The sequence below is a fragment of the Zootoca vivipara genome, chromosome 6, assembly GCF_965207765.1.
Source record: "Zootoca vivipara chromosome 6, rZooViv2.hap1.1, whole genome shotgun sequence".
In the NCBI taxonomy this organism is placed as follows: Eukaryota; Metazoa; Chordata; class Lepidosauria; order Squamata; family Lacertidae; genus Zootoca; species Zootoca vivipara.
The window spans coordinates 9970577-9989406 of NC_142589.1; the positions used below are offsets into that span (position 1 = coordinate 9970577).

At 46.8% G+C, this 18830-nt stretch overlaps 1 protein-coding gene across 2 annotated transcripts in view; it reads left to right on the forward strand.

The window, feature by feature from the left end:
• The window catches only part of CAPZB (capping actin protein of muscle Z-line subunit beta), a 69760-nt gene that overhangs the window by 23237 nt on the left and 27693 nt on the right, over nucleotides 1–18830 (forward strand). For both annotated transcript variants that reach the window (XM_035117843.3, XM_035117844.3), the window contains exon 2: nucleotides 3402–3491. In XM_035117843.3, coding sequence (XP_034973734.1) covers nucleotides 3402–3491 — 90 coding nt within the window. The remainder of the gene's footprint in view (nucleotides 1–3401; nucleotides 3492–18830) is intronic.

Consider the following 18830-nt stretch of genomic DNA (forward strand, 5'->3'; position numbering starts at 1 on the left):
TGGAGGCAGCAATGCTTCTGAATACCAGTTTCTGGAAACTCCAGGAAGGAAGAGTGTTCTTGTGCTTGAATCCAGCTTTGCATGTTTCCAACAGGCATCTGGCCACTGTGTTTACAGGATGCTTCACTATATGAGCCATTAGCCTGCTCCAGCAAGGCTTTTCTTATGTTCTTTATATTCTTATTTTAACAAGTATTATCCCACTTTTCCTTCAAGGACTTAAGAAAAGAGTAAGTGGTTCTCTTTATCCTCAGAACCATGTTATGAGGATAAAGGCTGAAAGGAAGTGACTGGTCCAAGGTCTCCCAGTGAGCTTCATGGCTAAGTGGGGATTTGAACCAGGTGTCCCAGGTCTTAGTCCAACACTCTAATCCCTACACCACACTTGGCTCCCTGGAGTTCTGGCCTGGAGTTTGCTGATTCAGACATTGCAAGCAACTGTAGGTTGTATAAAATAGGAAACTGAAAGTGATGCTCGGGGTTGGGGGTGGAAAGAGACAAAAGCTTGTGGTTTGTTGACAACTGGGTTGAGACAAACCTCCAGTATTTCCCCTTTCCCTGTTCTTTATATTTACTATTTTATTTAGAAAAAAATTAATATCTTGCCAAAAAAGACTCCCAGAGCAGCTTAAGCATCACTACAAAAAGCAGGCTGTCCATTTCATCAGAATTACAAGCACAAAAGGCTTACAGCACAAAAGGAAAATGCATTGGGAGGGAGGAGGAAATAAACTTGGGGTAAAGTTCTTAGGTTCTAATGGCCAGGTGGGTTTTAAAAATAAATAAATTGTAGATAATTTTTTATTATATTTTTAGTACTGATGGTATACAAAAAAAAACTACAATGACCAGGTGGATTGTTTTGTCAAATATCTGCTTATTGCTGTGAAAGGCTAGGACTCCTCTGCTCTGTGGCATATTTCATTTCTAGCATTTCAAACTGCCCTCCCAAAATTGCTAGCCTGATTTCCTGTGTGTTCCTCTGTCATTTTTGGCACTTTGAGAACCACTTTGCAAGAGTTTTCCATTGCTTAGTGGTAGCTCATCTACTTTGCTTTCAAAAAGTCTCAGGTTTAATCTCTGGATAGGATTGGGAGACTCTTCCTGTCAGAAAACCCCGAGAGTTACTGCCAGTCAGTGTCTGATAAAGGCAGCTCCCACTGCTGCTGTGTTCCTGCTCACATGTAGGCAATTCTTGCTCTCCATAGGTGAATTACTACTACTGTACAAGCCTGCCTTTGGCAGCAGTGAAATCCAGCTAACTTGCCACTCTTTCCCCCCTGCTTCTCCAAATATATTTTAAGACATTGAAGCAAGTACCTTTTAACAAGTTGCTACACAAAAGAGTGAAGAGGTGGTGGAAAGGAAGAGAAGGAGGGGGAATTGTTTTTATATTTCATCCCACCTCTCCACCAGTCAGCTGAAGGTGGTTTTCATTAAAATATAATAAATATAAACATGTAAAGGATCTGTGTCTGCGCTTGCTGATTAAAAATCTGAGGACTGGTAATGTGTTTTCTAGACAATTGCAACCTGTTCTGTATAGTTGGTCAAAAGTATCCCCCCACTCTCAACTTCAGGCGCCACCATAGGGTCCACCTTCCGCCACGTCAGCATTTGTTTATTTGGCCTGTCTGTTTTGAGAGTGTGCAAGTGCTGCATGATCGGGGTGTGTGTGTGTGCGCGCGCTGTGACCTCTGAAGAATTCATACCTAAGAATCCGTTCCCAGGCTCCATCCATGGTTGGCATTTCCAACTCCTGTAAAGGAGGAAGCGCTGACACCACTCGCTAATGACAGGTGGTGCGCTGGGAGCCCTTGGCGCCACAAAACTGCTGAGGACAGTTTGCAGGCACATCTATGGGGCTCTGTATTCTTTCCTGTTGAAATTGGGGGGGTGGAGGGGAGAGAGAAGTGCATAGCTCCCAGCCTTGCTGCTCCCTGCAAGTGTGTGCTGCCTCCCTCTCCCTGCCAACATCAACAGAAGTTGTCTTCCCTCTGGATGTACTCTTGCAGCATAAAGTTACACTACGGTATACTGTCACTGCCACAGGCTGTGTGCCTCTGTAAACCAGTTGCTGGGGTTCGACAAATGGGGAGAGAGAGGGAGGTGCGCACGTTGCACTTGGGTCCTGCTTGTTGGCTTCCCTTTGGGTCCAGCGATAGAAACTCCGATATAGAGCTATGCGCCAAATGGCTCCTTAAATCAGGGTTACAGTCACCAAAACGGAATGCCTAGTTGCCATTTTTGGCCAGGCGGCTCAAAAGTCATATTTTCAACATGTCTTTTTGGTCCCTGAAATTCATTCTGATTGTGCAGATCATTGCATATAATGGATAGAATTATACAGGATGTGTAGCTAGTGTGTGAAAACAGACAAAATCCAAGGATCCCCAGGCGTGCGCCTCCTGATGGTGGAGGCATCTGGTGCCCAGGCACCTTCATGGTCTCAAGTGTCCAATAGTCAGGTGCAAAACGTGCCTGGGAAAATTGAACGCTGTTTGGGGCATCTGGGTGGGCTGCTGAATGCTGGATTAGATTGACTTCTTTTGGCCTCATCCAGCTTCAAGTCCCTTCTTATGAGTCACTGAGAGGGAAGGCCGTTGTCTTCATGCCCTGTGTGGGCACTTTTTTGGCTGCTGTGAGAACAAGATGCTGAACTAGATGGGCCTTTGTATTCCCTGTTGCTCCTAATGGCAACAGTTGTGTGTGTGTTTCTTGTATCCTATTTCACTTGTTCACCTTTGCTTCGGCTGGGAGCTAAACACTGTAGACTAGAAGAAAGAATGGATGTGGGATGGCATTACCCTGTTTAAGGCAGGGCCACTCGACCCCAAGTGGCTGGTGGTCACAAGTATGGCAAGGGGAGCACCTGGTTGTTTTGTGGTGGGGGGCAATCCCCCCTACAGTTTGATCCTAAATTGCAAGATTGCTCCAGTTACCAGGAGCCCAGAAAGTGGGAAGCCTTTGGGCAATGATTTGGTGATCCCTCAGATAATAATTCCATCGCCACACAGCTGTGCCAAGCGAGCCTCACTTCCAGTGTGTATTGAATGATTTCCTTTATTGGTGCAAGATGTCCCAAGTTGCAAAAAAATGTACTGACATTATTTACTGTGTTCAACAGCAATGCAGTGTGCTGGGGTCAAGGCTTAGCTAAGTGACAGAGCACCTGCTCTGCATGCAGAATGTCTTGTGTTCACTCCCCAAAACAGTACTGTATAGATAAAATGATATTGGGCTTGGAATAAGATCTATCTAAGATTCTGCAGTTCATCAAAGTAGGCTGTCCTGGGGCTTGGTTGGGTCAACACTCAGTCTGACTTGGTACAATGAAACTTCATGCTGTTCTCTGTGAGTGGTCTAATATCCTCCCCCCTCTTCTGTTCCTCCTCCCGCAGAGTGACCAGCAGCTGGATTGTGCCTTGGATTTGATGAGGCGTCTGCCTCCTCAGCAGATTGAGAAAAACCTCAGTGACCTGATTGATTTGGTGAGTATTGGGCTATCTTAAACTAGAGCAGAGTTATCATGTCCCCTGTTCATGCCAAACCATTGTTTGCACCAACCAATTTAGATCCCGGTAACGGCACATGGTAGAACAGCTTACCCCTGCCTGGGGCTCTCCAGATGTTTTGGGCTACAGCTCCCTTCCTTGTGCCTAACTATTGGCCAGCTGGCTGGTGGGAGTCCTGGTACAACCATATCTGGAGGGTAGCAGGTTTTGGTAGAGAAACCATGGTTTAGATTTGATTGTCTTCATTTTCCACCTGCTCCAGATTGCAGTAGGCAAATCAGTGTTCATAGCTGCTGGTCTGCTCTCACTTTCCATCTGCATGGCGCACTTCTTTTTGGGAGCAGTGGACGCTAGAAGCAAAGCAGTGGCTGAAATTTTGGCTTCTCGCCTCAGACATTGTGGCAACTCATTGTTTGCAAACCCCTTTCAACAGTAGTTTATGGTTCTGCTTCGTTAATTGATTTTGTAGCTGAAATTTCACAGCTCTGATATTGGGAGAACTGTAGTTGAGGAGTTGTGTAAAGACTGCAGTGCCCTTAATATGATGTCTGAATTAATTTTCTTTGTGTGAGACTGCTGTTGTTTTCAGGAGGTACACTGTGACCTCATCCAGAGGGTACACCTCTGTTCCTGCTTCTGTAATCGGAGAAACACTATAGCTCTGTGGTAGAACATGTGCCAAGGGCCTGACTTAGCATAAAGCAACATCTTATGTTAGGAGGGGGACACGGGTGGCACTGTGGGTTAAACCACTGAGCCCTAGGGCTTGCCGATCAGAAGGTCAGCGGTTCGAATCCCCACAATGGGATGAGCTCCCCTTGCTCAGTCCCAGCTCCTGCCAACCTAGCAGTTTGAAAGCACGTCAAAGTGCAAGTAGATAAATAGGTACCACTACAGTGGGGAGGTAAACGACGTTTCCGTGTGCTGCTCTGGTTCGCCAGAAGCAGCTTTGTCATGCTGGCCACATGACCTGGAAGCTGTACGCCAGCTCCCTCGGCTAATAACGCGAGATGAGCGCTGCAACCCCAGAGTCGGTTGCAACTGGTCCCTTTACCTTTTTATGTTAGGAGAGTCCCAAATTCTTATCTACTTTGTAGCTCAGTGGAATACCATTTTGCATGCAGAAGGTCCCTGGTTCAATCCCCAGTGGCATCTCGAGGCAGCACTGGGAGAGATTCCCTACCTAAAAACCTGGAGAGCAGCAGCCAGTCAGTGTGGCTTGACTCTGTATAAGGCAGTTTCCTATGTTCCTAAGATCTCTCTTCCTTCCTGAGATTTTGGAGAGCTGTTCCAGACAGTGCAGCTTCAAATACGTCTTCGGAGTCTATCTAAAGATTAATTAATCCACGTTGGTGGCACAAAAAGGCATTGTGGTCTTGGACAGCCTTGCAATTAACTTACCTGTGAGCAGGCCCGTAGCATCGTAAATCTTTACAAGTGTAATGTTTCTCCTTGGCATCTCTAGGCAGAGCTGCAAAAGACCCTTGTCTGAGATCCCAGAGAGCTGCTGCCAGTCAGTGTAGGCAATACTGAGCTAGATGGACCAACAATATTGCTCAGTGGAGGTTATAAGTTTATATAAAATTATGCATGGCATGGAGAAAGTGGATAGAGAAAAGTTTATTGGATGGCTTTTAAAAAGGATTGAACCAATTCATGGAGGAGAATAGGGCTGTCAATGGCTACCAGCCACAATGGCTGGGCTGGGCCTCCACAGTTGGCAGCAGTGAGGTTTCTGAATATTGGTTGCAAGAAACTGCAGGAGAAAGTGTCCTTGTACTTTGATCCTGCTTGCTGGTTTTCCACAGGCAATTGCTTGGCCACTGTGAGAACAGGAAGCTCGACTAGATGAGTCATTGACCTGACCAAACAGGCTCTTCTTTAGGGTCTTATGGCAGCTTCCTATGTTTCTATAACTTCCTTGTTGCTTGTGGTGCTTAGGGAGGCCGAAGGCCTGCATACCTCACCTCTTACAAGTTAAGGGGGCCCACTGAGGGTGTCTTACCTGAGGCACCCACCCACCCACATATCTGGGTCTGAACTGGTGGAATGCAAAAGTGGAAGCCTCATTTAAGCTGCTTAGTGATAATCCCCCCCCCCCAAGGTCCTTGCAGCTCCCGTTTGTCAAGCTGCATGAGGTGTCTTGCTCTGTACACAATTGTGCTGACAGAAGGGAAAATATCCAACTTGAACATGAAACCAAAAGGGCACGGCCTGGTGGGAGGTGGGTAGTGGGTGGAGGCCCTTTCCGGGTCACTGCCCCTCATCAGCTCCCAAACGCTTCCTTGTTCATTAGCAGAGCGGCACGGCCGACCCCTCCCCCCCCTCACATCTGTTGTGGCTTCCTTGGGCTGCTGTCGAGCCTGTAATTAGAGTTCATTAGAGCCCTTGTCAGTCACGGGCCTCCCCAAAGCACAGCCTGAAAGGAGCGGGGCCTGCGGGTGCCAGTAATCCGCCTTGGCAGGGAGCGCTCAGGCTTGGCATCTTAATTACCAATTACTGTATTTGGAAATGGGCAGCTTGGAGCAGCCGTTTGGGTGCTTTGCAAGGTTTTTAGAAGTTGTTTGTTGGAGAGGGGCAGGAGGCGGCTGCTTTTTAGGGTTGCAATATGAGGATTGTTTCGGCAAGTAGCCATTTTAACGGTTGTTCTTCATGCAGTACATAGTTAAACTATGGAACTCACTGCTGCTGGAGGGAGTGATGAGCACCAACTTGGATGGCTTTAAAAGAGGAATGGACAAATTCAAATTGGAGGATAAGTCTAATAATGGCTACTTGCCATGATAGCTATTCTCTGCCTCTGCAGCAATGCTTCTGAATGCCAGTTGTTGGAAACCCCAAGAGGAGAGAGAGCTCTTGTACTTGAATCCTACTTCCTGGGTTCATATAGACATTTGGTCAGTACTGATGTTTTTTTTAACAACAACAACAACAACAACAACAACAACATTGTTGAAAACTATAATTTATTTATTGCATTGATATCCAACATTTTTCTCCATGGAGCTCGATGGCGTACCTGGTTCTCCCCCTCCTTGTTTAATCCTCACAGCAACCCTGCAAGGTAGGTTAGGCTGAGAGGCGGTTCCTGTCCCATGGTTGCTCTTCAAGCTTCATTGCCGACTGGGGGTTCAAGCCCCGGTCTCCATTGAGTGACCACAATGAGAACACTGCTTGGCTAAGTGAGCTCTTAGCCTGATCCTGCAGGGCTTTCCTTGTGTTCTTAATAAACAAGTAGAAAGGCAAGCAGAACTATAAAGCAGTGTTTCTCAACCTTTTTTGGGCCACGGCACACTTGTTCCGTGAAAAAAATCACGAGGCACACCACCATTAAAAAAAGTTAAAAAATTTAACTCTGTGCCGCCCTATATTGACTCTAATCATGACTGTAAGAAACACTTGCCAATTGCTGTGTTGGTTGCAATCTCCTGTAATAAGGCTTCACAAGCCGTCCGGCGGGTCAGTGTTGTGTATTGGCGGCCGCCAGGCTCGTTTGCACTAAGCTTTGGGAAAGAGGAGGAGAAATATTGCTTTCCGGTGGGGTAGTGTAGTTTATTGGCGGCCGCCAGGCACGCAACAATGCAAATCGCCCTTCTCGTCGCCGCACGTCGCGGCACACCAGCTAGCGTCTCGCGGCACACTAGTGTGCCGCAGAACAGCGGTTGAGAAACGCTGCTATAAAGCCTCAGCATGGCTTGACTTAAAGCCTTATCTTATCCAATGAGAGAAAGGTATATGTGGGTGTAGATAGAGAATATCTGCATCACTTCATAGGTTATAGAGGAGGCCTCTGCCACTAACCAAGGGTCTAATGACCACTTGAAGGCTCAACTCCCAGAAGGACTATCACAGCCAGGAGGGAAAACAAACCTGGCCTCCATCCTTTAGCTAGTGCTGCAACTGCTCCAGTGCTTAGCTTTTTTCTTCCCTCCCTATTCTTTTTTTCCTTTTGTGCCGCGTCTCTTAGATTATGAACTCACTTGCAGGGATGGTTAACCATACAGAGCTTAGGAAACATGTGCCTTGCGTGTTAATAATGCCTGAGAGAGCTTTAGTGGTCACCATTCTGTTATCACACTCTCTGGCGACCGGTGGACAAACCTGGTGTGATGTGGCAGATTTCTGTTTAAGCATTTGTTGGCTCTGATAAAAGCAAATAAAAGCAAATAAAGTTTTTCTCGCTCGCTCGCTCTCTTTTTGAAAAACAAAAACTCTGCCTTTAAAAACACACACACGGTGGAAAGTCTGGTAAATGGAACTATTTTGATAAGATGGGAACTGTAGCAAGGTGTGGGTCTAGAAGCTGTCAGAGGTGGGGGTCTAGAAGCTGTCAGGGATCCACTTCTCTCAGTGCCCCCCCCCCCAGCAGCAGCGTAAGCATCAAAGCAATTCTGGGCTGTCCAGCTGCTGGAAAACTGATCTTGTCCGAGTCATTTCTCCACAGTTTTTGTCCCAATAAAGTTTTGTCTTGGAGGCATGCCTGTTTCATTTTGTGTTTTTTAAGGCAGCACTTCCCCTTAAAAGTCACACCATGATAACCATGTCATTGTCCCATCTCAGATGAGTTAAGCCAGGCCTCATCATGGGACTGAAACTGCCTTGGTCGCACTGGTCGATGATCTCCGGCGGGCTAGGGACAAAGGTAAGAGCTGTTTCCTTGTTCTGCTGGATCTCTCAGCGGCTTTTGACACCATCGACCATAACATCCTTCTGGACCGTCTAGAGGGCTTGGGAGCTGGGGGCACTGTCATGCAGTGGTTCCGCTCCTTCCTCCTGGGCCGTGTTCAGAAAGTGGTGGTGGGGGATGAGTGTTCAGACCCCTGGGCTCTCACTTGTGGGGTGCCTCAGGGTTCTGTCCTCTCCCCCATGCTTTTTAACATCTATATGCAGCCGCTGGGAGAGATCATCAGGGGGTTTGGGCTGGGTGTCCATCAGTATGCTGATGATACCCAGCTCTACCTCTCTTTTAAATCAGAACCAGTGAAGGCGGTGAAGGTCCTGTGTGAGTGCTTGGAGGCGGTTGGAGGATGGATGGCGGCTAACAGATTGAGATTGAATCCTGACAAGACAGAAGTACTGTTTGTGGGGGACAGGAGGCGGGCGGGTGTGGAGGACTCCCTGGTCCTGAATGGGGTAACTGTGCCCCTGAAAGACCAGGTGCGCAGCCTGGGAGTCATCTTAGACTCACAGCTGTCCATGGAGGCACAGGTCAACTCTGTGTCCAGGGCAGCTGTTTATCAGCTCCATCTGGTACGCAGGCTGAGTCCCTACCTGCCCACTGACTGTCTCTCCAGAGTGGTGCATGCTCTAGTTATCTCTCGCTTGGACTACTGCAATGCGCTCTACGTGGGGCTACCTTTGAAGGTGACCCGGAAACTACAACTAATCCAGAATGCGGCAGCTAGACTGGTGACTGGGAGCGGCCGCCGAGACCACATAACACCGGTCCTGAAAGACCTACATTGGCTCCCAGTACGTTTCCGAGCACAATTCAAAGTGTTGGTGTTGACCTTTAAAGCCCTAAACGGCCTCGGTCCGGTATACCTGAAGGAGCGTCTCCACCTCCATCGTTCTGCCCGGACACTGAGGTCCAGCTCCGAGGGCCTTCTGGCGGTTCCCTCACTACGAGAAGCCAAGTTACAGGGAACCAGGCAGAGGGCCTTCTCGGTAGTGGCACCCACCCTGTGGAATGCCCTCCCACTAGAGGTCAAAGAGAACAACAATTACCAGACCTTTAGAAGGCATCTCAAGGCAGCCCTGTTTAGGGAAGCTTTTAATGTTTAATGGATTTCTGTATTTTAATGTTTGATGGATTTCTGTATTTTAGAATTTCTGTTTTGTTGGAAGCCGCCCAGAGTGGCTGGGGAAACCCGGCCAGATGTGCGGGGTATAAATAATAAATTATTATTATTATTATTATCTCCAAACTAAGGCCCGGGGGCCGGATGCGGCCCAATCGCCTTCTAAATCTGGCCCACGGACGGTCCGTGAATCAGCATGTTTTTACATGAGTAGAATGTGTCCTTTTATTTAAAATGCATCTCTGGGTTATTTGTGGGGCCTGCCTAGTGTTTTTACATGAGTAGAATGTATCCTTTTATTTAAAATGCATCTCTGGGTTATTTGTGGGGCCTGCCTAGTGTTTTTACATGAGTAGAATGTGTCCTTTTATTTAAAATTCATCTCTGGGTTATTTGTGTGGCATAGGAATTAATTCATATTTTTTTCAAAATATAGTCCGGCCCCCCACAAGGGCTGAGGGACAGTGGACCGGCCCCCTGCTGAAAAAGTTTGCTGACCCCTGAGTTAAGCCCTCTAAGGCGGGGGTTAGGCAGGGAACCTCCATCTTGTGGGTCAGATGTGGACCCCAGTTCTCTTTCTCCCTGGCCCTTAGGACTCTTCCCCAGGCCACACCCCTCACTGGCTTTCTATCTCCCCTTCTGAGGTCCTTCCCACCTACCCACCTTTTTGTCCCCCCCCCCTTTTTTATGGAAGATGCCAGGGTTTTTACCTGGGACCTTCTGCATGCAGAGCAGGTACACTTTCACTGAGCTTTGATCCCTTTCCACCCAAAAGGAGAGGTAGGGTGCTTTGAAGCCCTGACCTCTGGAAATCATCTCCCCCCCCTTCTTTTCTGACTTCTGGGACTTCAATCATATGTTCACCACCATGAGGTCTAGTACCTTGAGGTATCTGCAAAACCTTGGCATTGAAAGTTTCATGTAAGGCAGCAAGCTTGGTTCTGCACTCCAAGCCACATTCTGTGCCCCTAGGTACCCAGCATGTGCCTGAATGAAGCCCTCCTTCCTAGCTGGAGGTGACCAGATTCTGTTCACCCATTTTGTATGTGATCAGGCTGAAAACAGCTATATACAGCCTTCGAAAGATAATAATTTGGTTGTGAAAACATGGCCATATTGTCTGTCTCCCCCAGCAAGAGCTGACAAACTGGTGTGTGTTGGTGGTTGTGTGCATGCATGTGCAGAACAAATGCAGGAATCCAGACTGTTGCTAGGAAGCCTAGCAAGCTTGGAAAAACTGCCTCTTGTCCTGCCTGGCTTTACTTGAGCACCTTGATGGGAAGAGACGCCCGGCTGACAGCAGCCGGGGGTTCAAAAGGGCGGCCTTTTATGAACTTGGCGTTCTTTCCGAAGGATGTAGAGCATGTCGGGAATGGTGCAACCGGCCATTCCTAATGCTGAAAGCAGCTGTCAGAGATCCAAATGGAGGATTATTGGCATCAAAATCAGGGGACTTGGCAAAATTAGCGCTGCATGCCAGTTTTCCACCCAGCGAGCCCAGCTGTAAATAGAAATGCCTTCAACTTAGAAGCGATTACCATTGGGGTATTCGGAACTTGTTTTAAGACACTCTCTTGTTTTTAAAAAACCCATCTACAGGCAGTCAAGGAAGGGCACCGTTTAAATCAGGCTTCAAACGAGCTTTAAGCATCCACAGATCAGTGACTTCACTGGAATGGTCTTCATGTGGCACCTTAATCTGGTTAACACAGAGCAGCCTTCACCAGCCCTTCTGGATGTTTTGGACTACAACTCCCATTGTTTCTCCTGACTGGGGTGCTAATGGGAGTTGTAGTCTAAAACCCACCTGAAGGCTAGCATGCTGAACCTAAGAAGAGTCAATGGCCCATATATTATTATGGTTACGTTTAATTACCCACCCTTTGCTCTTAGGTCCCAGGGCAGGTTACAATGTTAAAACATTAAAAAAACAGTTTAAAACAACCTTAAAATAATGGTGGTTTAGCAGTCAATCACTCTTCCCAGGGTTCGCTGGGAATTTCAGCTTCTAACTACTCTCAGCACCTTTAACAAACTACAGTTCCCAGGATTCTTTGGGGGAAGCCATGATTGTTAAAGTGGCGTCATAGGGCTTTAAAGATATAGTGTAAGTGTTGCCCTGGTCTTGAGATGTTTAACCTCTGAGTTCTGCTCTATGGAGGATTAAGCTAATTTATGTGTGAGAGAGATGCTCCAGAAGTTTTTGCCAGCTCAGTTTTGGATGTGGATGATACATAGACCTTTCCTTCTCCCTTTTCAGACCTTTTAGGCCAGCGTTGCTCAAACTTTGGCTGCTACCACCCCCTTGCTTCCCTAAACTCATCTCGAGCCCGCTACCCTAAAAAGCATGATACAGAACAGTGGCTTGTACAACACACTGAGGACGATTAATCCTATATAATAAAGTGCAAGTGTCTCTGCGTCCAGTCCCTGTGTCCCTGGGTTTGCGCTACTGCGCATGTGCCCCACGGACACAGGGATTGGACTCAGAGACTGGACACACACACGCTCTTCCCCCCCATCCCTCTGCCTCCCGTTTCCCTGCGGCCGCCAACCGCTGCTCCCGGCCGGACAGCGCCTCACTGCGCTTGCGCTAAAGCGTGAGGGGGAGAAGGCTGCTTTCTTTTCCTTCCCCCCCCACGCTCCCCCCCAGCGACCAGCAGCAAGCAGGCGTCGCACACACACACACACACACACACACACACTCCCCACCCCACCCCTCTGCCTACCGTTTCCCTCGCGGTGCAATCGCGAGGGGGGGCGAGGGGGGCGAACGACAGGGAGAGCATCGGTGGGAGCAGCTGCTGGAGCGGCGGGGCTTAGGCCTGGTCCTGAGGCGGAGGCGGCGGACAAGGAGGGGGCTTGAGCCCAGGGGGAGGGCAGGAAGGAAAGAAGGCCCTGGCCGCCCCTACCTTCCCTCCTCCCTTGCCTAGGCATGGACCGCGGCAGCGGAGGAGGAGGAGGCAGAGCAGCGAAGGAGGAGCAGCACCGGTGGCAGCCCAGGAGAGTCCTGGCATGTGTGGGTGGAGAAAAGAAGGGAGGGGGAGAGAGAGCGGGAATGGGCAGGGGGAATCGCATGTTCTAGCACCCGTTAATTTAATGGGCTTCATGATACTAGTAACACATTAAAACAGTAACAGTTAACAGCATATTTGTTCAAAGTGCAGTTAAGTGGTTTGGTTTATTTGAACAAATAGATGAACTGGATCTAGTGATACCAGCTTTTCAAAGTCTGATAGTCGTTTACACCTCCAGGGGGCCCAAGGAATCCGACAGCCCCCCATGGAGTGGTACCATCCACTTTGGGAACCACTGTAGCCCATTGCTATTTTAGGAATCCTTCTGAGGCCTTGATGGATCAGCAGGAGTCATTGGGTTGTATTTGATGTTAACCCCCTTAGAGCAGTCCCACTGAAATCAACGGACATGGCTAATTTAGGCCCATTAACTTCAGCGGATCTATTCTGAGTAGGACTAGCATTAGATGCATCCCATCATGTATGAGATTCTCTCTCCCCACCCCTCCGGTCCCATTATTTCTACGACAGTCCTTGGACTGGACCTGTTTTTCTGCTTCAAGAGGAAGCTTTTAAAAGCCTGCTGGATGACTCAATAGAGTTATAACAAAAAATTTTATTAGATGTGGGCCTAGCATGGCTAGAATCCAGTCTGGGCTTGTCAAGTGGGGGGTGGAGAGAGAGAGAGAGAGAGAGGCATCAGTTCAATTTGTCATTATGGAAGTGTTGGCTCCCTTCCGTTGGCTCCAAACATCCAAGTGGTTTTCGCCCTGACGTTGACCAACTCCGATTTCCGTGCCCCCCCCCTTTCACTTCCATACGGGTGACATCAGTCCTGTAAGAATTCAAATGAGAACCAGAACTGTAAAGGCTTGAAATGCAATTAAATAATAAAACTTAAGTGATCCCACTCCTTCCCTGCCAAGGAAATCTTTGCTTTGGAGGAAAGTGGCTTCGCGGTGGGCACCATTGTGGTACAAAATAAGGATGCTCCACTCTTGGGCCTTAACTCTACTGCCAGTGTGGTGTAGTGGTTAGAGTGTCTAACCAGGACCTGGGAGAGAAGAGTTGGAATCCACACAATGTTATGAAGTTCACTGGGTAACTTTGGGCCAGTCACTGCCTCTCAGCCTAACCTACCTCATAGGGTTGTTGTAGGGATTAAATGAGGAGGGAGAGAACCATGTACACCACTTTGAGCTCCTTAGAGGAAAAGGTGGCATATAAATGCAATAAACAACAAGCAAGAACCCAGGTTATGTCTTTGGCCTACCCCATCATCCCCGTGGCTCCTGTTATGTTTTTGCCTCCCACAATTCCTTTCGGGTCCTCTATTCACATGGATTTCCCCTATTTCCGATGTTTAAGATGAGAGTGCCAATCACTTTCTTAGCTAGAAAAACACCTCCCACACATAAAGGGCAGTGTCAGCAGGCTCTGGAGAATCCCAGGTTCTGCAGAAGTGCACAAAATCTTTGGGGGACACACCAGGAGGGTTGGGAATCCCCCTAAAACAGTTCATGAGCTTCCTGTGTTCCTACAAAGCACTCTCAGGTGACCAGACTTCCAGTAACCCTCTGGGGGCTACAAGTTATGGAATCTAAGCACTTTAACCTATGAGAGCCTTGCTGGGTCCTCTTTCTAGCAGTTGCCAGACAGAAGCCACTGGGGAAGCCCCCACCACCACAAATAGGGTGTGAAGGCAGATTAGTGTCTTGTGGATCTTTCCTGTGCATTTGGCCATGAGTGGCTGCAAGGTTGGATTTGACGTTGCCTGCCACCTCTTCAGAAACATTGCCTATTCTATAGTTGTTGGTTTAAACAATCCCCATGGTGCTTTACAGTTCAATAAGTTTTGAACCATGGCGTTTGCCAGAGATGACTGCCAACTACTCTGGTATGTTGAGGAAAAGTAACTGTGTCCAAGGAACATTATTGGAATAATGTGGCACAAATCAATATGGTGTAATCCCCACTCAGCCATGAAGCCACTGGGTGAGCAGCTGCCAGTCACTGTCTCTCATCTAACCTACCTTACAGGGTTGTTGTGGGTGTAAAATGAAGAGGGGGAGAACAGTTTACCCTGCCTTGGGTTCCTAGGAGAAAAGGGTGGGCTATAAATGCAATCAATCAATCAATCAATCAAGGTGCCTCTGCTGCTGACAGCCATAATGGATTCCTGTCTGGCACTTGCTCACAAAATCAAATGTGGCATTGTGAGGGTAAGAGACTATGGGATAAATTAGTGGAGAACTCACCTCTTTTATCTCTGCTTCAAAACTTGGGGGAGGGACCCTTCCTAACCTCAGAGCTTCTCCCTCCTTCTGCCACCACCCCAACAATCCCTGCAAGATGGGAATAACACTAGCCTACCTTGCAGGACTGCAGTTAGGCTTCCTGTGGCAATGTATGCACAGTGCATTGACCCAGAGCAGGGAACCCCAGCTGAAACTGAGAGCGAGAACAGCCCCTCTCCATCAGGAACCCCCAAACCAATTCCTGAATAGCAGAATCCTTTTAAGAACTCATTATCGGTGGTGTCATGATCTGGGCATCTCCTTCCACCCCATCCCAATAATCAATTAGTGATGGGGACTGGCGACAAAGAGGACTGTGGCATTGACCCCAAGCAGGATGTGGTGAAATGTCTGCCTTTCTCACTTTTGCTCTTTTTTTTGTTCTCCTTTCCTTCCTAATCTGTCACCTCCCTTGAGCTCCTGAGCCTGCGGGTAGGCCCTCTCTGTGGCTGCAGTGTGTCTTTTAATTTTAGTACCGCACCTGGCCCTTTTAGGTGGTTTACAAATAATTATTATGTTTGAGCATGGCAAGGTGTTGGGACTGGCTTCTGCACAACAAGGATTTCACATTATTTCCACTTCAACACGGTCCAAAGCCCGAGGACAACCACGAGTTTGAAGTGTAAAACTTTAGGAATCGAAGCTGCACAAGAGCTGGATCGTATTGAGGGTCTGATCCAGCATCCTGTTTTTAAACCGTGGCCAGCTGGAAACTTAGAAAAATGCCACCCAAACCCTTTGCTGTTATTCCACCCATCTTCTGAATGAGTGTGTGTGTGTGTGTGTGTGTGTGTGTGTGTGTGTGTGTGTTGCATCAGGAGTAGTTAATCCTGCTGAGGAACAGGCACGGTAATTTTTGATGTGACTTTCCTCTTCCCACACTCACCTCTAGGTATGTTCCTAATAAAGCAAAGCTAATTTCAGAAGGAAATATCTGACATAAGATCATGGGTCATGCCAACTGTGCATCGAGTCTAGCCTCCTGTTCTCACAGCAGCCAACAAGCTGCTTATGGGAATCCCAAAAGCAGGACCTGAGAACATCAACTCTCCCCACCTGTCATTCCCAGCAAGTAGCATTCAGGGGCACATGCCTCTAAATTCCTGATTTACACACACACACACACACACACACACACACACACACACACCCCTACACCTACTTGTATGAAAATAAAGTTTGGCACTTGATCTGGTATGTTCCCCATTTCAGCTCTAATCCCAGAGACCTTCTCTGATGCTAGCTGACACCCACGTCACCTTTGCCTCAATGTGCCCAGTTTTTTGAGCTTTCAGTAAGTCCATCAGCATCCTGACTCCTGAGCAGGAAGCAAGAGTTTGGCCAGCTGCTCAGGGAGGTGTTCGGTTTCTGGCCGTGCACAGGTGGCCACTTGTCTCTCTGGTTGGAAAGGTAGTTTATTTTTAATTAAAACTTTGTCCCAGTACCTGGTTCACTGGTTCCAGCCAGATTAGCATTTCAGAAGGACAATGCCATCCCTTGTTTGAAGCCCACTGTAAATGTAGCGTTCTTCTCCTTTTCAATTTGTTTCCCTCTTTGTCTGCAGCTAATCTCTCTGTCCCTTCAGGATGTTACCACTGTTTTGTAACCCCCTCCTTCCTCCACCCCCCCCCAAGTTGTCTCATTCATTCATTCATTCATTTGAAGGGACAAAAAAGTCTGATCTTTTAAGAGAAATGCCTCTGGTATTTCAGGGTGGTCTGGGTCCAGATGTGCGCTACATGAACAGGTTGTAGGACTCGCCTGTGTGTTCAGCTAAGGGTCTGGAGTGCCTTGGCGAACTTTTATTTTATTTAATCCATTTGTAGATCGCTTCCTATGAAACATCTCAAAGCAAATAGCAGCAACAATAATTTTTTACTTAAACAAGTTTATGGACCGCTTCACTGCTTAAATCCATCAGATTGGCGTACATTGTAAAAATGGAATAAAACCACAGAAACACATGCTCAAGGATTAATGAAACCAATTTGACAGTTAAAAGAAAACCTTTCATGCAAACTCTAAAAACAATGAAACAATTTATATTAAAAATAATACCACCGGTTTAAACAATTACTTAAACCCCACAGCCATAATCTTTTTTCCTAGGGTATTTGAATGAAACAACTCAAATATATACCGTACTGTGCGGTGTGTGTGCCTGTTTAATTTTTATTTTCATTCAGTTGTTTTTATTTCTTCATTCTTGCATGTTATTGAATTTTGTGTTCTTTTTTACAGAAAACAAAAAGATTCAAAACACAACATTTTCATGGATAAAAACAAGGAGAGACTAGCAAGGAGCGACTGCCTCCGGCTTGCCCTGCTTGTGAGCTTCCTGGGAACATTCATGAACAAAATAAACTTTCCTACCCTTGATCAGACAATTGCCCAGTAATGTCTCCTCTGGCTGGCTGTGGCTCCCCCGGAGAACCGCTGCCAGCTGCTGTAGATAAGCCTGAACTAGATGGGCACAAGGGTCTCCTGACAGTATTAAGATTCTCATTCCCAACTCTTCTAGCTTCTCCTTTCCAACTAGAGATGCTAGGAGGCTGATGCTTGTGGGGAGTAGCTTCTACATGCCAAGCAGGTGCTCCACCACTGAGGCTCAGTCCCTCTGTGACATTTTCTTTGCATCTGGGAAAGCACATTTCCTGTGTGTTTGAGAGAGAAGTGTGTGTGTGTGAGAGAGAACGGAATTCATTCTCTAAGATGGTACCCTGCTACCTACAGCTCATAAACATCCTAATACTTAAACAAAACCAGTGGTATGTGATAAATCAGGAGTGCTTTCATAGTAGGCAACTTTTTTATTTTATTTTTAAGTTTGTTAAGCGCAATTCTCACGTGTGTCACTTTTGTGGACTTATTTGCAAATGACTTTTTTTTAAAAATGTATGGTCTTATTTGCAGCTCATGCTGTTTTATGTTTAATTTGTACCACAGTGTTTTCTGCAGTGCCGCCTCCCTTGAAAAAGCAGCACATGTCAGAGGAAAACGTATTTAAAAAACAGAAAAAGTTATCCAACATAGTAATGTTTGGCAGTGTGCCTGGAAAGTATATTAAACTCCACCCAGAGCATGCGTGAGTTAGTGGAAAAAATTAAGCTGCCGTTCACGGGGCAGCTTATTCTCTTAGCAGCTCTTGGATTTCCACTCAGATATAAATATTTACCACTTTTTCAAGGTCTGCCCCCCCCACCGTCGCTACCCCCTTCAGCAGTTGCTTTACAGCCCTCAATTTGGCAAGAAGCAGAGACTGTGACTAATAGGTGTATGTGCACACATACATTCAACTTTGAGACCACACCCGTGGCCACAGTGCTGAAGCCTGAATTGCTTTAGACAAAACTCTGGGGGGTGCGTGCTTGCTTGCGTGCGTGCGTGCACACACACATGTATAAGGGCACACCAGTGTGCCGCAATAGTGGAATTATCATCTAGTGTGATTAGGCAGGCCCCAACCCTGGATAATTTCAAATGGGCCTTGAAAACTCTGTCTTAAAAACTTTGGCTTACAAAATTGCGGCTGGAAATCTCATTGTGTGGCCTGGCCTTGGAGACTGTACTATTTATTAATTTTATTTGCTTCCATAAAGCTTACACAGCACTTGATTGTTGTTGGTTGTTGTTCTTTAAAAAAAAAGCCGCCAAAAGGGTTGGTAGAAAGTGGGGCAGGGAGGGGGGTATTTAGTTAGTTTATTTGTTATAGTTGTTCAGTTGTTGTCGTGGTTCTGTGTATGCCTATGGGGTGAGGTAACTATAGTGGTATGATGAATTTCACAGCATGCATTATTCAACAGAAAACTTCCTCTGCTTATGTGTTTGTTTATACTTGAAAACCATATATATATATATATATATAGATATATAGTTCTAAGCCCTCAAAGCGATTTACAAAAAAGGATAAAACAAATTTATCTACAACAATTTAAAACTTTCACAACTTAAAATAACAATAGACCATGGAATTGATTTCTTCAGATGTTTTTTAACCGATACCTGTTTTGTTTTGTTTTGTTTTGTTTTATTTTTAATGGGAGCTGCCTTTGGAAGAACTTTTATTGAAATTTGCTATAGAAATGTATCAAAGCTAATGTGGGGTAGTGGCTGGATGCGGTCCAATCGCCTTCTAAATCTGGACTGTGGACAATCCGGGAATCAGCATGTTTTTACATGAGTAGAATGTGTGCTTTTATT